The sequence below is a fragment of the Apiospora hydei genome (assembly GCF_038363865.1).
Source record: "Apiospora hydei strain CBS 114990 chromosome Unknown utg000004l_segment0_segment0, whole genome shotgun sequence".
NCBI classification, from domain to species: Eukaryota; Fungi; Ascomycota; class Sordariomycetes; order Amphisphaeriales; family Apiosporaceae; genus Apiospora; species Apiospora hydei.
In genome coordinates, this window is record NW_027117363.1 from 2,407,399 (window position 1) to 2,430,390 (window position 22,992).

At 52.5% G+C, this 22,992-nt stretch overlaps 7 protein-coding genes across 7 annotated transcripts; all 7 read left to right on the forward strand.

Moving 5' to 3' along the window:
- Positions 1 to 1,614: 1,614 nt before the first annotated feature.
- On the forward strand, positions 1,615 to 3,208 carry PG997_003260 (2-hydroxyacylsphingosine 1-beta-galactosyltransferase; the record flags this gene model as incomplete). Its single annotated transcript, XM_066807575.1, has 3 exons — positions 1,615 to 2,608; positions 2,671 to 2,875; positions 2,932 to 3,208. 3 exons carry the CDS (start codon positions 1,615 to 1,617, stop codon positions 3,206 to 3,208), a joined length of 1,476 nt encoding a protein of 491 aa, XP_066671193.1.
- Positions 3,209 to 6,992: 3,784 nt separating this feature from the next.
- On the forward strand, positions 6,993 to 9,495 carry PG997_003261 (uncharacterized protein; the record flags this gene model as incomplete). Its single annotated transcript, XM_066807576.1, has 3 exons — positions 6,993 to 7,238; positions 7,400 to 7,775; positions 7,832 to 9,495. The coding sequence occupies 3 exons, from the start codon at positions 6,993 to 6,995 to the stop codon at positions 9,493 to 9,495; spliced, it is 2,286 nt and encodes a 761-aa protein (XP_066671194.1).
- Positions 9,496 to 11,075: 1,580 nt separating this feature from the next.
- PG997_003262 (uncharacterized protein) lies at positions 11,076 to 14,748 on the forward strand (the record flags this gene model as incomplete). The annotated part of the gene is made up of 3 exons (XM_066807577.1): positions 11,076 to 11,237; positions 11,299 to 11,350; positions 11,402 to 14,748. The coding sequence occupies 3 exons, from the start codon at positions 11,076 to 11,078 to the stop codon at positions 14,746 to 14,748; spliced, it is 3,561 nt and encodes a 1,186-aa protein (XP_066671195.1).
- Positions 14,749 to 15,069: 321 nt separating this feature from the next.
- On the forward strand, positions 15,070 to 15,642 carry PG997_003263 (uncharacterized protein; the record flags this gene model as incomplete). The annotated part of the gene is made up of 1 exon (XM_066807578.1): positions 15,070 to 15,642. One exon carries the CDS (start codon positions 15,070 to 15,072, stop codon positions 15,640 to 15,642), a length of 573 nt encoding a protein of 190 aa, XP_066671196.1.
- Positions 15,643 to 16,200: 558 nt separating this feature from the next.
- Positions 16,201 to 16,380, forward strand: PG997_003264 (uncharacterized protein; the record flags this gene model as incomplete). Its single annotated transcript, XM_066807579.1, has 1 exon — positions 16,201 to 16,380. The coding sequence occupies one exon, from the start codon at positions 16,201 to 16,203 to the stop codon at positions 16,378 to 16,380; it is 180 nt and encodes a 59-aa protein (XP_066671197.1).
- Positions 16,381 to 17,508: 1,128 nt separating this feature from the next.
- Positions 17,509 to 19,246, forward strand: PG997_003265 (allantoate permease; the record flags this gene model as incomplete). The annotated part of the gene is made up of 5 exons (XM_066807580.1): positions 17,509 to 17,668; positions 17,734 to 17,772; positions 17,833 to 18,791; positions 18,851 to 18,926; positions 19,002 to 19,246. 5 exons carry the CDS (start codon positions 17,509 to 17,511, stop codon positions 19,244 to 19,246), a joined length of 1,479 nt encoding a protein of 492 aa, XP_066671198.1.
- A 1,377-nt stretch (positions 19,247 to 20,623) lies between these two features.
- On the forward strand, positions 20,624 to 22,589 carry PG997_003266 (major facilitator superfamily domain-containing protein; the record flags this gene model as incomplete). The annotated part of the gene is made up of 3 exons (XM_066807581.1): positions 20,624 to 20,902; positions 20,958 to 21,316; positions 21,383 to 22,589. 3 exons carry the CDS (start codon positions 20,624 to 20,626, stop codon positions 22,587 to 22,589), a joined length of 1,845 nt encoding a protein of 614 aa, XP_066671199.1.
- Positions 22,590 to 22,992: the final 403 nt, after the last annotated feature.

Genomic DNA, 22,992 nt, shown 5'->3' on the forward strand with positions numbered 1-22,992 from the left:
AATAAGCATTGAACCAACATGTCATGTACGTCCACGAGTTGTCTCTGTGTCTCTGTGAGCGCCGATGGACTCAATTAGCCGCTGTTCTTGTAACCCTGTGACGGAGTCCACGTATTTGCTTCCATTGCCTGGCACCCATCACCCGAAGCGTATTGCGTATCACAATGGTGCATCAACAAGATGGAAAGCAAACACGTTGTGTGACACTACATGCTCACTGCTGGGGATATAGGTTTCCGTAGCAGGGTAAGTTAATACATACGACCATATCCTGCTGAATACTAGGGATCCCGTCCGCTCTCCCATATATAAGCAGCAGAGAGCCGAATTAGTACTAGGGTCGGTGACGACCTGGGAATCCTCGGTGTTGTATGTTTTTTTGTCTTTTTGTTCATGGGGTATCTTCGCAATCAACATGATTGGCTGTATATTGAAGTTAGGGTGGATTTTATAATGTTCAGGCTGTCCTGCTCAATCGCTGGAGGCCATATGGTCGCTGGTGGATCTCTTGATCTCGTGTCTTTTGTCCCTAGCCTCGGTGGCTCGCTCACTTGCAGCGGATCTGGTGAAGTCCAAGTTCCCATATCTGTCCAGATAGTAATGATCGCCGTGGCTCATTGGATCGTCCGCCTTCAAAACGTGAAGGAGTCATGTAGTTGGTTAGCACTGTGTTCAGCTGCTTCTGGTTTCTGTTAAACATATTGTTTAGAAGGACTCGGAGACATATCCCAATCTATTAAGACTCTATATCCCAGACCTTACATCGAAAATGTTCTCTACGTGGGATTTTCGCTCGTATCAAACAACACCAGCCCTTACAGAGACACTTTTGACCATGGTCAGATGCCTTTGGAGACTTGAATACAAATGTGATCTGGGTGGTGGTCTGTACCTTGGCCCCATTACTCCTGATTTATAACAAGGTAATATGCTTCAGTCATCAGCATGGTAATGTAGACCATCTTTTGTGTTTTAATCTCTCTTGGGCCAGCACACTTGACACGTGGCATACCAAGTTCTTGTATCGATCAAATGGCCTAAGAAGGTGAAGTGCAGCGCAGAGTCGTAACAAAAAAGGAGAAACCATCATATGTTAGTATAACAAGGGGGTTTTAGCTTTCCCTATCAGTATATACGTATCCCCCTAATTAATGGACTGTATGTCAGACCGTCAATCATGGCCGTTGTCTCAAGGAAATGGGGCCCATTCGGACCCATCCAACACAGATAGTATAGGACTACAAGACATACAGGCCACTCGTCCGGGTTCGGCTGCAAGAGGTGTCTTCCCTAAGGATTTGCCATATAGTTGTCTCTTATACTAGGCTCCGTATCGAGTAAAATTTCTTGTGGACAAGAGTGTTATGTCAAGTTCTGTCAAAGTGATGCCTCGTGCAGGGTGTCGGGGCAGTGACCTATCACACCCAAATACCAAGCTTGTGTTTGATGCCCCTTGCTTCGAGTTGCGGTCGAGGTGAACCAACAGCCAGTACCAACCTCCTACCCCGCCACTGGCTATTCGTTTAGTACTTCACGGCTCTCCTCAAATATATCCAAGTCAGTCACTCTCATTTCTCAGTTCTCATCACTCGGCAAGCATCAACCCTTTTCGACATGGCGACTCGTCGGTTGACCTTGGGAGCTTTGGTCGTGACCATCTCCGCGCTGCTGCTATCGCAATGGCAGACACAGGTATCAAGAATCTCACCCGTAGTCGGCAGGAACAACACCGCCTTGTTCGTTGTGACGAGCGATCATGGTCTTTCGAATGTACACCTAGCTACAGCTCAGGGCCTCCTTGAGCGACATCCACATGTGCGCCTGCACTTTGCCTCCTTCGCACCACTCAAGCCCAGACTGCATCGCATATCCTCGCATAGCCAGAATCCAAACAAGCATGATGTACAGTTCCATCTAATCGACGGCTTGTCAGTCATCGATACGTGCATTACGCACGGAAAGAACACGTCCAACTTGATACATCCACGAGGCTTGGCAGGCATCGCCCATCTGTGCAAGGACATGCAGCTCTTGGTTTCGCCGTGGGCAGGGGACGAGCACTTGAGCATATACAGCCAGGTCAAATCCATCATAGACGAAGTTGACCCAGCTGTTGTCGTCGATACTGCCCTTCGTCCCGCCCTTGATGCAACCAGGGACAAGAACCGGTTATATGCTTTTATCACACCAAACACGTTAATCGATAACTTTCCCGCTGAACAGCCCTGGGCCAAAATGCTTTGGAAATATCCCGCGTACGGCTCCGGCATCCCATACCCCGTACCGTGGAGTAACATTCCAGAGAATATCTTACTTAACGTCCGTTTTATTTGGTCCATGCTCTCCATGCCGGGTATGAAGGAGAAAAGGAACTTCTTCAAAGCCCACGGGCTTACTGATCCTATCAGTTTTCTTCGACTGCACCGGCCAGACGTGCCCTGGCTCACACAGACGACACCCGGTGCATCGCTGCCGGTAGATTTCGTGCCACCGAATGTGACCTGCACTGGACCTATGACACTGTCTCTCGGATCAGCAGCTGAACAGGATGAGGAGCTGGCTGCATGGTTGGCACGGGCGCCCACCATTCTCATCAATCTAGGAGGGGGTTTGTGTACCCCGAGTCGCACGTCCTCGCAATGGCGCAGGCCATAGCAAAACTGCTCCAAGATCTTCGTGTTCAGGTGCTGTGGAAGTTTCGTAAGGAAGGCCTTTACAGCGACAGTTTCATGGACAGCCTCGCCCCCTTTACCAAGAATGGCAGGCTTAGGGTGGAACATTGGTTGGCAGTCGAACCACTGTCATTGATGGAAACAGGAAATGTCATTGTTTCAGTACATCATGGGGGCTCAGGTTGCTACCACGAGGCTATCAGGTATGTTCGTGTCCGAATACTAGGAGACTGAACATCTGCTCATGAAATTGTATCAGTGCCGGCATCCCACATGTTATTCTACCACTATGGCTTGACTTGTATGGGTTCGCGCAGCTTGGCGAGAGCATCGGCGTTGCTGTTTGGGGTTGTCGGGAAACAAACCCCTACTGGACCCCAAATTGTCTCTACCGTGATATCGTCAGAGAAATTCAAAGCAGTGAGGGCCTCACTCTGCAAGAGAAGTCGCGAGAGCTCGGCTTGCGACTGCAGCAAAATCCTGGACGGTATATTGCTGCGCAAGAGATTGCGAAGTTGGCGGGTGCCGGTATCTAGTATCGGCCGCATACATTAGGCAGTCTATTATCAGTTAATCATCTTGGAAAGGACTATAAGCCTTCCGGTGAGTGAATCCCTGATTGGACAGGATATAACAATACCCATAAACGTTTCTCAAGTTGGTACCCACTTCTACAAGGGGACCTCTGATACTTGCTGGACTGTCGTCACTACGTGAGATGCTCCGAGGAAAACCATGTTCGACATGAATCCGATGACGGGGAAGAGGGTGATGTCACGGTCAGAGCCATGGCTTCTGTCTACGCTACTCATCGAAGGGCCTTTACCTTCTCGGACGCACCTTGTCGCGATGGACGGTCGAGCAAGATGCTCTGCGTTTGCGCTACCAGCTTCATAGTACCGGAACAAGTACATCAGACATCTAGTAGTAGGATCGAGGCTAGACCGCAAACGAAGCTGTTTCATGCAACAGTGCTTGGAGTAGGTCGCCGCCGGGCCATTTGTGAATGATGATGTAACACGGCATCGGGTTTGGAAAGCACAGTAGCACTCCCTTTGGTGAAGAGCCGCTGGGCCTGGGCAGCCAGTCTCCGTGGTAGTTGATCACGGGCATCGTGGCGTATATCGAACACGAAAAAGGTTCCCGGGGGAGTGGGTGATGTGACCAGCGATGGGCTCAAGTAGCTTCTGGCCGTTTCCCGACACCATGCTGGGGGACTGAAGGCGAGAGAGACCGCCTGTCTGCGTGGGCGGGATTGACAACAAGCCCGTCGCTGATCTCAAAGCACAAGTCGGGCGCGCAGCATCATGAACTGAACGATTTCGGCATCAAAACAACGTCCAGGAGTGCCAATACGGCGATCATGGCGAGTGGTGGTAAAACATGTGTCGCAGGCAGTGCTGTGTCGTCCCCCTCCTGAATCGGAAATACATAGCTGGCATTGCAACATGTTAGACTTCTTCCACCCCAAAAAGCGTCCCAGATGTTTATTGTCTCTGATGAACGAGTCATGATGAAGTGGCAAGGATGCTCTGGAAGGCCGATTGTTGGAACTCGAGAGAATGAATGATGTCCCAGCCGCCGTTTAATGGAGAAGACATGGCGCCCGCTAATGGTTAAGCCACGATCTTTCTATGCTCTGTGTGAGTCTATTAATTTTGTTGGCTTGTCCGGTATGAAGGGAGGGGAAAGGAGAAGAAGAAGAAAAAAAAGAAGAAAAAGAGAGGCGCTATTGACAGCCATCACGGCGATACCAACCCAGTCCTGCTTTGCGCAGCCTTTGACCCCTCACCATGGACTTCATGGGACCGTGCCTCAAGAGGCAAAACACTCAGGGCCGGCATTGGTATATAACGGATATCTCTAGGCTATGAGACTCGAGGCGAAGGCGCTGCCAAGGATGACCCCGATGAAGCTGCTGACTTTCCATAAGGCGACGTGACGGCAAGGCAAGAGTGGCTTCCGCTCGTCCTTGCTTGTCATGATGTTGACGTAGGTGAGGGCGGAGCTATCCTAGTCTTGGGCAAATCAGCACGAGTGCCGACCTTGATGCCCATAATTGTTCACACTGTCTTGCTGTTGGCACTGCCTTCGTCGAAAGATCTTCCGAGTTTGGTATTCTGGGCCTGCGTTGTTGCGTCGATGGAGCCGTTCTTCCTTCCCTTCTCTGTCACCAGAGAGAGTCAGTCAGGTAGACGAGTTGCATTTTGGATATGATAATCTTAGGTCTTATGGTAAATGAGAAAAATGGGATTTCGTCAGCATTTCTGCATGTATGAAATACCCGGCCAGCCGTGCAGCACTCGCTCATTTGCTCCTGGGAGAGCGGAATCCGGGATAGGGAGCCCAGACGATCAAAGGATCCATGCGAGCTTTCACGGCAGTGGGCCGACGGAAAAACCACAAATACCCACGCTGCCCAATCGCGCCATCGTCTTGCACCTTCAGCCCAAGACCGCGTAGCAATCGCGTTCTCTTCACTCCCAACCTACCTGAAGTTTTGGGATTTGACGAAATCGCCCAAACCAACAGCCGGCTCGTGTCTTTATGAGGCTCGACCTGATTGTTGGTTCGCACCCCCAGTGATGAATTACGTGTCCAGCCAGTCCTTTTTTCTCCCTGGTAATGTAAACCAACGTTTAAAACCACAGTTTACGCAGGCTAGATGGCCCGGCGCGCTACAGGACCTTAGCTGCAGCTGTCAAGCGTGCGTATATGTAAGATGGATTGCCGAAGCTGCAGGTGTGGCTACATTCGACGACCCCCCATCCCTTCCGGCCAAATCGGATCGCAACAGTAAAGTGGCGAGATATTGATTGTGTTTCATGGGTATGTATGTAGGCATTCAACGGCTTTTCTCTTTGTGCTGTGTCTCGAGTGCTCGTCAACTGGGAAACGAAAAGCAAGACATTAGACACGACGTCTTGTTCTTCGGTTTTGCTCGATAATATGTTTCATCCAATTGAGAACACTTTCTTTCAGCTGTAAGGCAATAAACAATCGAATACTAGGTACATCCGGATAGCCGGCGTTGCTATCAATGACGGACGAGGATAAGCAGACTCCGGAGACTACATGCCCAAAAGTATCCCGACTCGGTAAGATGTTGGCTGACACCGTATGTTGCTTGCGTTGCTGGGGCACTGGAGTTGAACGTCAACAACGATTGGCGGCAGGCTCTGGAAGCTTGGAAGCCTGGGGGGACAGTCAGCAATACGAAAGAAGCTGGCCCAGAAATTCAGGTACAGCAGACATAAAACCCGCCGGCGCCCCAAAAACAGGCTCCAGTGTCCTGCAGCTTGCAGCAAGATGCATTGAACATGGGGCAGCAAGCAGAGAGAACGGGCCATTCCAGATCAGCCAACTTGACAGAATGACATCTTCCTCCCCATCGGCTCCCTTGTCTTATTTGATCGAACAAAGCCGCGGTCGCGGTGATCAGCCGAACTTGTAGCTAGCCGTAGCTGTAGTAATCTGTCGGAAGCAGCTCTCTAATTGCAATGACGTTTCACAATGCTGAGTTTTTTAAGGTTGAATTGGGCCGGGCACGGGTGGATAGCAGCGTTAGCGCTGAAACTCGCGCCAGGATCAGCTGGAGGATTCCCAAACCGGCGGCGCTTGCTGGATTGCTAGGCCCTGCCAGGTCCTCGCCAGGCCCTTGCCAGGTCAGGCCGACGCCCCCGATGTGGTCGATCCAGCGCCCTCGCTCAGGCGCCAGCCAGGCTCAAGCGCGACAGTCCCCCGTCGTCGCCCCTGGCAACGGCAAGATCCCCAGCATCAACAAAGCACATCCGACTTATCTTTAGGACCTCCTGCACCAACCCACCGCGCCGTCCGGGATTGCACAACTTCAGATCTCTGTATCTATCCTACCTCTGTCTATTCTTTTGTGGAATCTCCTCAAGAGTCAATCCGCAGAGAGGGTATCCTGCCAAATCACATCACATCTCATCCAAACAAATCCTCTACCACACCGTCTGTCTGTCTGGTAGCCCAGCGAGACTAACACGCGCATCCATATCTAACCGCCTGAATAAGGCAATTGACATCTTCTAGTTCTCGTTCTGCCAAGTTCGTTCGCTGCTGAGTACAATCCAAAGAGCCCAATTGCCCGGCCAGACTGGCTTGCGCTGCGTGAGGTGAGTAACCGCACCCCCTGCATCTGCATCTGCTTAGTAGGGCGACCCTTGAGGAGAAAGAGACGGTGACTGACCGCCTGGCCAATGCCACGATGCAGTTACGGATCAATTGATAGCCCACAGGCCAAATCAACATCTATCGACAACTAACCCACCCATTCCGGACTCGACTCCCTTCACGATGCTGTCCCATCCGCCCCAGAGCGGTCTTCAGGCCCGTCAACAACACCTACGACAACACAGACGACAAAATTCGACTCCCACGGCCACAGAAGCGATGAAGATCGCCACCAACAACAGTAACCTGCCGCCGATGCATCAATTCCAGCAACAACAACAACGACAGCGGATGTCCCACCGACGAGGCATGAGCCTGGACACCCGACGACACCCGATGCACACCCCGACACGGCAGGAGTTCCCAACGGTAAGTGAACAAAATACTAACACAGGATTAAATCAGACATCACAGCATGTGCTGCGAGAAACGCAGCAGCAACGCATAGCTCGTCCGGGCCAGAACCAGCAAGCGATCTCGAACTTGGCAAATGACGAGAACTACCTAATCTCCCCCACGGGACCCCCCAGATGCAAGGGTTTGATCCCAACTGCTTTGACGGGCTCCCACCCCAGCAGGATATGAACCTGCAGTTTAACTTCTATGAAGCGCAGATGAACATGATGATGAAGAAGAACCAGGAGAACTTCTCGGATAGCATGTCAAGCTCTCAGGATTTCGAGCTGTACCCTTCCAGCTCCATGTCCACGCCCACATTCATGAGCTTCAGCGACAGCCCGAACGGAGGACAAGGATGGATCTCCGAAGGAGAGTCATCGCATTCGAGGCGCAGCTCTAGAAGAATCAGCAACGGCATCATGGACAGAGTGAGCAAGTTCGAAAACATGCAGTCGGGAATGGAGGGTTCGCAGAGACCACTTACGCCTCCTCATCAGAATGCTACAGGTAAGCCCCAGCAACCAAGAGTGTGAGTGAGTAGCCGTCGCTAATAACGAACTCAGACTACTTCCCAATTACACCCTCGGGCGCACCTCACAACCGAACTATCAAGAAGAGCCGAGTGCCCCAAAGATTTGCTGAGGGCTACGACGAGTCTATGGAAGAGACCATCAAGCCCAACCGCGGAAACCAGCGTTCCAGAACCACGTTTGACGAGATGCGTCAAGCGGCTGAAGTTCAACCCATTGCCCCCGCCCCTGCCCCCGCCCGATCGCATACCATGCCAATGCCAGGAGCATATGAGGCAGCATCAGCTCAAGAAAACAACTACCTTGCCATGGGCCAGATGAACAATGGCATGACCATCCAGACCCAATTCCACCACGCTATGCCTCGTCCATCGCACCCACTCAGCGCAAGCTCCGACTACTCACATGACGCTTCGCCCATGACGCCGTTTATGAGCGAGTACCACGCCCCTTTGGACATGGACGTCAAGCCAGACCTCCGCCAGCTAGATTCTGGATCCGATTTCAACTCTGGAAATGGTTCCCAGTCAACGGAGATGCCATCCCGTCGTATCTCGCCACATAGGCGAACGGAGTCCGTGGCAAGCATCGCGAGTGCCGCCAGCATAGCGGACATTGACATTGAGCAAACAAAATTGACCACCGGTATCACTATCGAGGACATTCACCAGTACATCGAAGGGCCGGACCCCAAGGACAACAAGTGGGTCTGCGTCTTTGAAGATTGCAACAAGCGTTTCGGCAGGAAGGAGAACATCAAGTCACACGTCCAGACTCACTTGAACGACCGACAGTACAAGTGCCCGACCTGCCAAAAGTGCTTTGTTCGCCAGCACGATCTCAAGCGTCATGCCAAGATCCACACTGGCATTAAGCCATACCCCTGTGAATGCGGAAACAGTTTTGCCCGACACGATGCTCTGACGCGACACAAGCAACGCGGCATGTGCATTGGAGCATTCGACGGAGTCGTCAGGAAGGTGGTAAAGCGCGGGCGTCCACGCAAGCACCGTCCTGACATGGACGAGCGGAAAGACAAGTCAACTCGCACGCGCAGGAAGAACGAGTCGATCTCTTCTTGTTCCTCACAGTCGGGCTACTCGGACAGCTCAGCAGTCAACTCGCCTGAAAACCCTGACACGGAATTCGAGATGCTGGATGACATAATGCAAGATATATCAGTCGGTGGAGTGACACTGAACCCAAGCAGGCTCCAAGGCGTTGGGTCGTCCACCGCGACGATGCCAACCCTGGAAATCGACAGCGCGAGTAGTGCGCATTCTCCGTCCGCTACAAGCATACACTCGTATGTCTCGCAGCTGTCGCACATGTCACTGCACCCGGAGCGCGCGGCAGATTTGCCATCGCATCCGGCATCGCCTGCGAAGAGCACCTCGAGTCCGTACAACGAGCCTCCTGAGCTTTCTCAATCGTCTTCGCCTCCGCCCAGCAACCGCTACTTTGACAGCGAACCGATTGCTCCGAGGCATGATGTAATGATCAGCGCGGGAGCCGACAATTCGAACATGGCGAACCTGAGCGGCTTGGAAAGCAGCGATGATGACATCCTGCTGCAGTTCACACACAGCGACCCGAACATGTTGATGCTGGGAGGAGACAGCAAGTTCGACGACGCCTTCGACAGCACAGTCGACATGTTCACTTCCAACGATGACCTCTTCTTTGGCAGCAATTGATTTACTTGTTGAGCCTGTTTCCAGCCACTGTTTGTTCAAGAATCCTGGTTTTTGTTTCTCCCAGCGAGCCCTGCATGCTTTTTGTTGGCGCCCTGGCTTGGTTTTGGCGGATACGGCGGCTGGGAAAGCCCCTCTTTTTCGAACGGCTTAGGATTTATGAAGCTCATGTTTGGAACGTAATAATTCTTTCTTTCTTCTTTCTGGTTTTGGAATAACAAATGTTCTTGTTGTCCAATCGGAAATAGGGCGGGAAACGATGTATGATAGAACGACACAGAACCTGTTTGATGGAGCGAGTGGATGTGGGACGATTGAAACGTTTTTCGTTTGGAGGTATAGGGGGAACGGCGGCGGCAGGCGGACAGGCGGATGGGAGGCGGAGGAGGAGGATGAGGAACAGGTGGATGGTTTATTATATACTACATCTGGAGAGGTATTTCCATTGGTGGTCTGGTCGTGGCGCGTTGGCGTTTCCCACTTGGACCGCCTCGTCGCGAGCGACTTGGTTCAGGGTTCTCGATGGTTTTTGGTCTTGGCTCTTGGTTTTGAGGCCGAGGGAAATTTCGATATATATGGAGGGTCCGACTCGTATAGGAAATTCATTGGGTTGAAAGTCTAACTAAACTGTCCATTGCCATATGATATGTGTGAAACGTGATCGTCTTGTCTACATACTTAGGACCCCAGGCCACCCATTGCGATGAGGGATCTCTCATGATGTGATGCCTTACCTGGGCACTTAGGATCTAATGTTGGGCCCTGGTGATGCCAATTGCTCAGTGAGCCGCCCTCATTCTCCTATACATACGAAAACGCATGGGAAAACGATTCGTGGGCAACATAGTCACGTACACTTGAGAAGATTAGGTAGGCTGGCCGTGTCTATGGCTCTTCAGCTCTTCTAGTAAGACCATATTCCCCAGGAGCGTGCGTTCTGTCTCCATGAAAAGAAGGCGGGGTTGGTAACATAGCTGGTGGTTGGCTACCTTTTAGATCAGCATGTACCGTGCCTTCGTTTCTCAACGAGAAAATTATCGTTCTCTGTACAACTATCTTCCATGGAGTAGATTGGAGATGGGCATAGAAATAGATTGGGATTGAGATCTCATCCTTGGGATTGAACGGTTCTAGTTCTTTTCCTTGATAATGCACGCTACTAAGGTTATGGTCTGTACGGGTCAAGCTGAGCAATCGTAGTCTCAGTGGGTTTAACGTCGATTGCAGGGCCCCGCCTCGCAACACCTGATGTACCAAAAAAAGCAAACATCAAACTGCACATCAATTCACATATCGTCAAGAATATTGGTTATGTGCGTAGTCGAACTTCCCAAGCTGCCTTTCTCCAACCCAGGGTGAGCCTTGCTAGATGAAATCGGGACGTTTTTTTAATCTACTATTCTTTTCACTTACCAACTAGGCGTCAAGCAATTCCAACGCTTGCTGGCCCGACTCGCGAGATCCGATCACCTCGTATCTATCTGGTCTCTATCTCGCCCATTGGACACATGCGTCGAGACATCGGAGATCCACTCCTTGATTTCTACCCATAAGTACATCTAAGAACAGAACTGTAGTCCAAGATGCGGGTTCCGACGATAGCCAGCTACATCTCGCAGTTCTACCCAATTGGGAACACTCCGGCTGTCTGCTTAAGTCGAGGCTTGCCTCAAGGGGTCGACGCCGACATATTGCTCCTCGGATCTGGAGACCTTCGCAACATCCTCTATACCACCTACGCGAATGTCGGACTTCGTAGGTCTTCTTGGGTTGTCCAGTTGGGATACGATAACTGACCTGTCCCAGCTCCCCCGCAAGCTCAATTTCACGTGTTGTGATATCGAAACCGCAGTCGCAGGTGAGTAGAAACTGTCGGCACCAAAAGTACTATATTCTAATGCAACTATAGGAAGGAATGTTCTACTTCTATCTCTCATCATAGATGAAAATGATAGTAGCAACTCAAGCATCTTGTGGAATATTTACTATGATATCTATCTAACAAAGGCCGCAGCAGCCGTTCTCGAGGGCCAGTTAGAGAAGTTACTTGCGGTCTCCGATTCTCTGGAGACATGGCGTCAGAGCAAATATGGCGAGGCTCTTTCGTTCTGTGACGAGGGAACCCTAGCCTTGGCCAGAGAATTCTGGAGTAAATGTTTGGCTTCAGCAAGAGCCTTGGACAAGCCCGCGCTTGAGAAAGAACTGAAGCGAACCCGCCAGTTAGAGGCTGGAGGCGAAGGCAGCCTTATGTTGACTGGGTTTCGATCTGCCTCGCCGGGTGCAGTCAATGCCTTGCAAGTGCTTCCGGAAACCCATGCTCATTACTGGAGAACGGGAAGCCTCACTGAACCGACCGCCGACTTACCCAATCCGCTCATGGGCAGCATCCTCTCAGAACATACACTGCTTCATCGAGCAACTGACCCTGTCCTCGGGTTTCATCTCGCTACGGCCTTTTCCAAGATCGCTCCCGGCTCGCCTCTGCGAATCGATGGGCAAAGTCAAGGGAAGGACAGGCTTGTCCAAGCCGCCATAACGCAATTCCGAGAGTGGGTCGGGGCTTTCCAGAGTCAGCTGAAGCACGGAGTGGATGTATCATTTGCAATTGCAGATGCGCTCAACTTTTGCCAAGCTCTGAAGGATGCTAGGGGTGGCATCAGTAGTACGCCGACTCTATACCGCCGCCAGTTCGATATGTCTGGCTTTGATTTGGATCCGAAGCGCTACTCCTCTTCCACCGTCAAGGGTCTCTTGTTCGATGTCGTCGACACGTCAAATCTTGCAGACCACCTGGGCGCCGTGAATCTTTTAATATCGGCTTCACCTTTGCTGAAACCGGTAGCGAGCTCTACTCTATATGTCGAGACACTCATGAAAGGGGCGAATCACCGCCAAGCCGAGCTGGACGAATTGCTACTCGGCCATGCGCCAATGGTTTCTCTCATCCTTGGTGTAAGTGCAGTTGAGTCTTGGACCAATGCCACTACGACATCCGCTGTGGATTCAATTGTGATCGGGGCGGTCTACAAACAGGGGAATGAGAGCCATCACCATTCCAGGATCGCTTGGAAACGTGGCTCTTCTCTCTCGATGTCGAACGGGTCAGCTCCAATGCTGTATGTCGAACCCGATGCCATGAGCAGTGTCTTCTTCGGAATCTATCACCGCATGTTCGAGAACGAGGATCCGTACGGCTTCATGGGGGCCTCTCAAGATCAGATGTTAGCGGCAATGCGGAAGAGCGCCTACCCGAGATTCCATCGTGGCAGTCTGGCTGCTCTTCTGAAGCATGCCCGAACGACTTTCGATACCGACTGGCCGCTTGTTTACCGGTCGTTGATAAATAAGATCCGGGATGATCGCAAAATGCTTCTTGGCAGCGTTTACGTCCAAGACTTGACTCTGAATATGCACAGCATGGGGCTTTTCACTGATACTTGGCTGCAAAACGACATCAGACCAAATCCTGGTGCAGAAGACTTCAGCGCTTGGAGTGATATTCCTGCAGCTGTCGCTGTAACTCTAGTGGTGCCGAGGGCGCTTTTTGACAAGATCTATTATGCAGACCCTACGAAGCGAAGCGCACCGACCCTGCAAGTCGGGCTTTCATCGAGTACCCCAGGTCAGTGGCAAAACTTCTTCGCTGATGTGCAACTTGCCTTTGGAAGCGTGGAGCCTCAGGGTCATCCAAAGGAGGACTCTTTCCAGGCTTCGGTCAACCCGGATTCCAGAGGATGGGGCGGAAACTCGAATATTATAGCTTCGGCAATGCTTCCGACGGCCGCTCTACAGGTTGAGCCCGGGTCGGCCAAGATCAGCCTCAGAATCCAAACGACAGCTCAGTCTATTGCCACTTTTAGAAGTGCAGGCCTGGGACCCGAACTGGTAGTTTACGAAACGAATATGGCGGATGCTGCACATGTTTTCGTCACGAAAAGCCTACCTGGCTTGTCTCCTCTTACACCCAACCTCGACAGTCAATTGCACCCTCCGAGTGGTTCAACGCCACGATTACAGATCACAGCCAATGTCGATGCGAACTCTGCCAGGTTGTTGTCGCTTACCGGACATGTCGACATAACTACTGATCAGGGAAAGAAGCTGTTGGAAGACAAAGTGCCAATTGAGCTACGACAAACTTCACCGTTTGCAATTGATATTGTCTTTGGCAAGGACAAGCTGGTCCTTGCTGTTGTGTTCCCGGTACCAGTTGATCAGGAGACCAGCAAGACAAGGATTGCGCGGAAGTCTGCGTATGTTGAAGCCATTGCGCCGCTTGCAGATCCTCTGAAGTCCAAAGCCTTGGCAAGTTATCTCTACCCGACAATACTCGGACCCGATGCTATACCGATCACATTGAATGGCCAAAACCTCAGTCTGGATAGACTGCCAATCCTCGACGTGGATCCAAAACACAAGCGAGACAACCAGTGGCTCGCCACTTTGGCGTCGCACGTATTCTCTCTCAAGGAAAAACGCCTGCGAGAGTCGGGTAAGACCCAGGAGGGCGTCAACAAAGACTTGCGTGTCAATTTCAAAGAGTCAGTTTTCACCATGTTCATGTTGGCTTCCGGGCTTCAGGGTGGCCAGACGGGTCTTTTCTCTCTCAACCAACCCGATAAAGGCATCGTTCTTCTGATTTTTATCCGGTGTATCCGCATCGATGCCGCCGCCGGCTCAGTAGTTGCCGATGCTGCTATTATGCCGCTAACCCTTGACACTGTCCTCTCGAGAAAGCTTGAAGACTTCTTCCTGCTGTTGCGCGAGCTTGAGATATGTGCCATCACTGTGAACGACGAAGAGCTACGGCTCTGGAAACAGGTCCTTCCAGATATGGTAGAGCGGTGCCGCACCTGGAGCCACACGGCGGATTGCGAGTACAAGAAGCCTGGCGCCGGGATCCCGCTGACGTTTGAGACGGGCAAACAGCTACTCTGCAGTTGCGGTAACGGCAAGCTGCCCGAGAACTATATGAATATCCCGGGCTGGGACTTAGCGTCGCGGTACGCCGTACGCGCGGCCATCAGCTTGTCGTTCTCGGTCCCGTTTATCGAGGACATCGTGAATACCGACACGCTGAACTTCAACCAGGGTATGCAGGACATGGCTATTTCCGAAAAGTGCCGCAGCTGCGGCAAGACCAAGACGGCGACCGGGGGCAAACTGATGCAGTGTGCGCGGTGCAAGGAAGTCGCCTACTGTTCCAAGGAATGCCAGAAGGCGGACTGGAAGAAGCATCGCCAAGAATGTGCTTGAGTAGCATGTCACCGGGAGAGTCTTGGCCTACATCTAGGCGATTGCCCGCTTTTTCGCGATATTCAATAGCTTGAGCATGGTGCCAACGCTACTGAGCAGCCATTAACTTCACGGTGCATTGAAATCGGGTTTATGACGGATGACAAGTTGTAATGCAACTTGAATGTTGATTGAAATTGAAAAATATCAAAAAATGTCGCTGTTCTAACCAGTCTGAGTTGTTCGAAGCGAAGTATATCCCAGTTACGCCTTTGCCCAATGCCCAATGCTCAACCCATGCTTACTGCTCAATGAAGCTTCCTGCATCCTACATCGTTATACATGATTTTCGTTTTCGTTTTCGTTTTCCTTATGTTCCTGTTATACAAGCCTGTGGCTCCCTCCTTACTCGATCCTGACCCTCTCGCCGTCGAGACCCTCATACACTGCTCCACCCCGAATCCAGGTGAGCAGGCGGCTGTTGGACCGTCTGTGTCTTCTAGACTTGGGGCCGGTCTTTGCGGCTGCGTGGTTCTTGGCCTTCAAGCCGACGTCCTGGGTCCTGGTGCCGAAGCGACATATCCGGTCACCGATGTGCCACCAGATGCCCTGCTTCTTGGCCCGGGCCAGCTGGAAGAAGTTGTAGAAGCGGCTGACCAGCTCTCTGGGGATGCTGGTTGGGAATACGGAGATGATGTGCTCCTTGATGGTGATGATGGAGGCGGCGATGCCGGCTGCTCCCGTCCAGCCGGCGAAGAGACCGTCGAAGACGTTGTTGAACCGCTGGTACCAGAGGAGGTTGGAGCGGCCGCACGAAGGGCAGCAGGCCAGCTGCTGCTGCTTGTCGTTGTGGCCAGTCTCCTTCTTGGCGACTTTTCTCATGGCGGATTGCATGGTGTGAGGCATGGTGTGTGATTTGATTATGAAGTTGTTAAGAGGCCGCGTTGGTAGTGAAGGGGATTGATAGCTGCTCTGTCTGGTAGGCGCTTCCCTGATGAATTAAGTCTTATGATGAAGAAGAAAAATGTTGACAATGAGTTGAGAGTTCGATCAAATAGTATACAAGAAGGTTATGGCTTTAACACCTGTCTGATGGATAGACGGTTAACGGGTCGTTTGACTCTGAAGTTGCGTATCTCTTCTCTCTCACCTTCAAGGCCTTCTTCGAGGCACCTATTTATCTACGGAATCAGAGCGCATCGGCGTCGGGTGAGGCCATTGACAGACGAGGCTTCGTCTATCCTCAAGTATCCTCCTTGACGAATCCTTAGCTTCTCCCACTCTGCGAGGATCAAAATTCTCATCTTCGAGAACAATTCGCAGGGAGTCCCCGGGAAGAAGCAAACGGCCCGCCGCTAAGCCATGGGCCGGCGTCAGGCACCAATCGACACGGACCCCTAGATGGCCGGACCACGGTGTCTAGCGGCCCGAATGGTTTCCTCGTGGTCCGGGCGAGAGAGAGTAATGACGACAATGTCGACTGATCGATCTTCGATTGTGCCTCTCATCAGCCCTATGTGCTGCACCACGGTGGAAGGGCCCGGTTCTGCCCACGAGGCTGCCCTGGGCCCCCGGCATGCGGGCAGGCAGACAGGCCGGCTGGGTGCGCCGCGTGCCCCGTCCGCCCTGGACAGCCGCCGTTTGAACGTTTAGGCCAAGGTCGAAGCAGTGTGGGCATTCCGGGGTGCCTTGTCACACTCCATATCCCCATTCACTTGCCGGCTGTTTGATTGTGAGTCCAATCATTCTCGATATCCAGATGCCGTGGGACTCATGAAATTGCGACGAAGGAAGAGAAAAAACTAGCAACGACGACCACCAGTACCACTCAGTGGGACGTCCAATCGGCTCATTCTTTTTTGGTGTTAGTCCAGGAACAAGTTTTTCTTTTTTGCCCTTTTCTTTCTATGCTCGCGAAACACTGACTCCATTCGCGATCTCGATTTGGCGGTTTCAACCGTCTTTGGCCGAGATTAGACCTCGTAACGGGCGGATGAGTCTCCATTGAGTGTGAGGCTTCGTTAGCAAGAGTGGGATTGCGTCCTATTCGTGCGATGTGCTCGCGATCGATTCAATGTGTGTTTCGTGAATGCCCAAAGGTTGCGTGACCTGATAGCACCGTTGGGTTTCGATACAGCGGGTGCATTTTCGGGAGCGATGGAGGAGGACTCTGCTTACTAGCTAAGTCTTCTAGTCGCTGAGCAACTCGGCAAATGTGGTCAAACATAACAAAGTCCCTCATATCCAGTCACAAGTTAATCAATCGAATACATGTCTAAAACCCTAACCTACATAAACTGTGTTGCCGGATTTTCCGTCGAACATCCGATGATGAACCGATGAGATTCGGTGCCTCTCCGATGCCATGCCATTTGCCGTATCCTCTGGCGAGATAACGACAGCAGCGCTCTCCAACACTTGAACTCCAACTCCAATCACTCCCTTGTATTAGCTGTAGCGTTACGTCTAGGTAGTTATCTGTGTATCGAACAATCTTATGATACTTCCCCAAAAACATGACATGGGTGCCGTATTGGTCATCCCGCCTTGAAAGACCGTAACAACTCTCCCCGCGTCCGGCTCTCTTATCATCCGAATGCGGGGGAGCAGCCACATGACGTTTGGAAAGAAGAGCCCTTTCGGCAGTGACCGATACTGACTTGAGTAGCTATATATGAGTCGTCGCGACGGGACAATATGGAGGGGGAATGCTGTGTCCGCCGGGTCTATTTATATTGGCTTCTCTCTAGACTCGGATAATATATCATTTGCGTGTGCAATATGTCCAGCGACGAGGGAGTTCTGGGCAAAGGCCCCGCGCCCGTTCGAGATGGCGATGCGGCGCTGCAGTATGTCAATGAGGGCGAGATGATTGAAATGACGCCGGAGGACGAGAAGAGTCTACTACGGAAGATCGATCTCAGGATCGTCCCTTTGATGTGTACGTGCTCATATACTTACTGAAACATGCCTGTTTGTGAAATGTGTAGCTAACTCAAACTATAGTTGGGTGTTACTTCTTGCAATACTTAGACAAGACACTGAGTGAGTATTCGAGCAATTGTCTGTTGATGAATGAACCCCTCGTGCCTAATAATCTCCCAGTCAACTATGCCAACGTCATGGGCCTGAGAAAGGACACCGGCATCACCGGCGACCAGTATTCCGAGCTGGCGACGGTGTTCTACGTCACATACCTGGCCTTCGAGTTCCCGACAGCCTACCTGATGCAGCGACTGCCGACCGCCAAATTCCTCGGCGTCAACGTCCTCTTGTGGGGGCTCATGGTGACTTGCAACGCGACCTCGCACAACTGGGCTGGCCTCGTTTCGTTACGAGTCTTGCTCGGCTGCTTCGAGGCCGCGGTGGCGCCCGCTTTGATCTTGATTACGACCATGTGGTACAAGAAGTCGGAGCAGCCGCCGCGGGTCGGGTTCTGGTACGTCGGGACGGGCGTGGCCAAGATCGTGGGCGCGCTCACGTCGTTCGGGTTCCAGCACTACACGCGGAACGACTTCAAGTCATGGCAGGTCATGTTCCTGGTGTGGGGTCTTGCGACCATCGCCGTGGGCATCCTGGTGCTGCTATTCATGCCCGATAACCCTATGACGGCGCGGCTGTCGGAGCGGGAGAAGCGCTGGGCCATCGAGCGGCTCCGGACCAACATGACGGGCGTCGAGAACAAGCACTTCAAGCTGCCGCAGTTCCTCGAGTGCCTCGCGGATCCCCAGACGTACCTGCTCGTGCTCATGGTCCTCACGTCCAACATCCCCAACGGGTTTATTAGTAGCTACCAGGCGACCGTCATCCAGAGCTTCGGCTGGACGTCCAAGCAGACGGCGCTCTTGTCCATGCCGTCGGGGGCCATCGCCATCATGTGCACGCTCGGGGCCACCTGGTTCGCGGGCAAGTTTGGGCTGCGTGGGCCGGGCATCATTGCGCTCCTGGGAGTTGGATTCACGGGGAGCTGTCTGATGGCGTTTCTGCCGTCCGAGGGATATGTCGCGGGGAAGATGGTGGGAAACTACCTGGCGAATTTCATCGGGTCTTCATTGCCTTTGATGGTATGTTATTCTCTTGTGAGGACCGAATAACGATGACAAGATATTCACATTTTGCTCAGTATTCTTATGCGGGCGCCAACTACGCGGGCCACACCAAGAAAGTTACCATGAACGCCATCGTTCTCATCTCCTTTTGTAAGCCCCTTCCGGACTTACTGGCAGCGCTTAGGTCCAACGAGTGTTTATTAATACTAACTCAATCAACTCAAGGCGCCGGCAACATCATCGGCCCCCTTACCTTCCGCGACGAGGACGCGCCCGAGTACATCCCGGCCAAGATCGTCATGGTCGTCACCACGGCGTCTGCGGCGGTCTTGACGGGCGTCTTGATGATGTATTACCGGTGGGAGAACAAGCGGAGGAACAGGCTCTACGCGGGCGAGGCGCATACGGAGAACAGCGAGTTCTTCGATCTGACGGACAGGGAGAACCATGAGTTTCGTTATGTATTTTAGCATTGACTGCGACAAATATGTCATCGCCCATAATGTTATGTAGTTACGGTCTACGGGACAAGTCGGTAGCCATGTAGAAAGAAACCGGAGCATGGTGTTGGGAAAGAGCGATCACTGACAAGACTAGCAAGGAAGGCCTGACCACTTACTAGTTGATACATTTTCCAGCGATGCGCTTACGCCGCAATAAACTGGTGAAAGGGATAACTTGCTCAAGTTACTCCATCCGTCAAGTCTCGTACATATTTTCTTGCTAGGGTACCTGGTATTCTTCCATGAAACCACCAAGGCTCTGTCGGGGACAAGATACACACGCAAGCACTCCGCGAAGTCGATGTCAAAACTTCTTCAACAGTTTCCTACTTGGCATAGCCTTAGGGTCATCCAATTTGCATGCAGCATTGCATCGTAGGGCAACCCGCCCACCACCAAATCCCGTCGTGTTGGCGCACGTAGCCGAGCCGAGCCCAATTGCTCGCCATCTCCACTTCGGGGCTTCGCTACTACTCTTCCCAGTCTCCCGCTATCTCTCCCATGGGGTTAGTGCCCGTAGTCGCTCAGGGGTCAGGCGGGGTTGACAGATGATTCTCTCAAGTCGCGCGCGCCCTTCGCTTCGCAAACTCATGCTCGCGCCGTTAGAAGCACTGCATCGCAAGCGTGGGCTCGTCAAAACAACACATCGCTTGGGACGAACCTCCCAACTCGTATTGGGAGGCGACACTTGCCACACGCGACGGCCATAGACCGTTGGCGCGGGCCCTCCATGATGATATACTCCGAAGTTCTCGTCCAGCCCTTTCGCTTCCCGGCTTCGTTGCCCAACCTTAGGGCCCCGTCGTATCTGTAGGAGGCATGTAGGTCGATGTATTGCAAGGGCGTCTAGCCCACTGCCGCTTATCTCCGGTTCGTGGAAATGGGCTCACCGGTCATCGGCTCGAGTCCTATTGGCCGCTATCTATCTCGTCACTCGCTCGGCTTCGGTGCATCAAGCGGTCGGTTATTCGACGCGACCTCCCGTAGGTATGTAGTGATGGGGCTCAAATGCCTGTCTGTCTGCCCAAGCCAAGCCTACCTTACCGGAAAGAGGAAACCGGCTGCCGGGAGTAAAGAAACTGACCAGCGACTGCGTGTGTGTGTGTGTTTGTTAATCAGCATCAGTATGAGTCTTCATCCTGTTGCTGACGTATTTCTCCTCATTTCTTAAGATGATCCCATTATTTACCCAGCCATTAAGCCCAATAAACCCATCCATTCCCATGGTATCATCGACTTCGTACGAACTTGAAATAACCCCACTGGCATCAATCAGCCTCAGCCTTCGAAGGAAGGCGTAACCACCGATATCATCTGACCCATCGCGACTTCCACCAGCACACAATGACCGAAGACAAGGCTGGCGAAAAGGAACCGTCGCCTCGCGACATGCGAGACGACAGTTCGTTCCACGGATCGTCTGATAACAACAGCATGGAATCATTGCGCGCTCCACCCAAGCAGGAGGGATTCCTCAAGCACGCCAGGCGCCACAGCCGCGCGAGCCAACTTTCTCACACTTCCCACGATACAGACCCTTTAGAGCCCCTGGAGCTCGCCATCTCAGGTGCCTATAATACGATGGGAGATGGGGAAAACTATGACCGAGAAGCCGTCTCGCGGGTACACACGGCAGCCAGCGTGGGAAGTATGGCCTCGCGACCTCCGGACTTTTGAGATTTACTTCGAGGACGACGACCCTGCTAACCCGAGATATTGGCCACTATGGTACCGGACATGGTGCCTTGTCTGCATCTCTTTCACGACCTGGGTAGTCGTCTTCTACTCAACCAGTTACACCGCCTCCATCCCTGGTCTTCAGGCCGAGTTCGGTGTCACTAATACGGCAGTGACAACCTTGGGCGTCACAGCATACTTGCTCGGCCTAGCGTCAGGCAGTCTCTGCGCAGCGCCGTCCAGCGAGCTGTTTGGGCGTCGGCCCGTTTACATAGCAAGCATGGTCGTTTTCACCCTCCTTGTCATTCCTGCATGTCTTGCCACCTCTCTGGAGGAGATCATTGTCGTGCGATTCTTTGGGTACGTCGTATCTCGGTGATCTGTATCTACTCTCTCGTCGTCCCCAAAGCTAATGCTTTCCGTTAGTGCGCTATTCGGTGCCGTGATGATAACAAACTCAGCGGGATCCGTAGTAGATATATCAACCGAAGAGACACGAGCTCTAGTCATGTCACTCTGGAGCATAGCGCCAATGAACGGCCCGACCACTGGCCCGGTCATAGGTGGTTTTGTTTACCAGTACCTGGGCTGGCGTTGGGACAACTGGCTTGTCCTCATCATGGCCGGCGTGGGCACGTTGCTCATGGTCACGGTAAAAGAAACGTATGCGCCTATCATTCTGCAGAAGAAGGCAGCGCAACTTCGGAAAGAAACGGACGATGGCCGGTGGTGGTGTCGCTATGATGTAAAGAAATCGACTGCCGAACTCTTGAAGATTAACCTCATCAGGCCCTTTACTTTGGCCTTCACTGAGCCGATTCTTTGGTTTTTCAACCTGTGGATTTCACTTATTTACGGCGTACTGTACATGTGCTTTGCTGCGTACCCCATCGTCTTTTCTCAATACCGGGGGTGGGGTCCGGGTATCAGCGGTCTCTCGTTTATTGGCATTGGAACCGGTACGATGATGACGATATGCGCAGAGCCGTTGCTGAGGAAGATCATCAACTCGCACCCCAAAGATCCCGAGACGGGCAAGGTCGCTCCGGAGGCGACGGCCCGCGTCATGATCCTCGGGGCCATCCTCACGCCGATCGGCCAGCTGGTGTTCTCGTGGACGTGCCTGCCCGTGACGATCCACTGGGCCGTGCCGATCGCGTTCGGCATCCCCTTTGGCGCGGGCAACACCATCAGTTTCATCTACGGGTCCAACTACCTGGCAGGCGCGTACGGCGTGTACGCAGCCTCGGCGCTGGCGGGCAACGCCGTTACGCGCAGCTTGTTCGGCGGGACGCTGCCGCTGGCGGCACCGTCCATGTACAAGGCGCTGACGCCGCAGTGGGCGGGTACGCTGATGGGCTTGCTTGAGGTCGCCATGATCCCAATCCCGATCATCTTCTACAAGTACGGCGCACGGATCCGGGCCAAGAGTAAGGTGATCAAGCGCATGCGGGAAGACCAGGAGCGAAACGAGAGGCGGGTGACGAGGAGGACACGGCGGCAGGAAGAGAAAAGGGAAGAGGCACAGTCGCCAGAGGACAACCCACCTGTTGGCGAAGCAGTGTTCGAGAAAGAGACGGGTGTGCCTCCCCGGGATAGAGACATGGAAAAGGAGGCCGGGAAATTGCCATGATGAGCCAAGAAGCGAGAGTGATTTGACGAGTAAAAGTACACATCGAGAGAAAACAATAGTCTCGAATGAGTGATGAACTAGATTGAGCGATTTGAACCCGGATGAAACAACAAATAGGCAGATTAGGAGTATTGATTTCTAGGAGGCTGAATGACTCGGGACATATGCAACTGCAATAAAAAAAAGCTGTTGCATTGCGCATGCATGGAAAGATGCATGATGCCTTGCAGCTCGTGTCTTTTGCCTCGAGCGCCACCATATGCGCCAAGAGATTCGTATGGGTGCATCTACACGCGGCTTGAGAGAAAGTAAAGAATCTGAACGCATGTGGTTCGCCTGGCAAAGGTTGACATGTACTTACTGTACCGTAATAATAGTTTTGCTACAGTGGGAGGATGGTCCC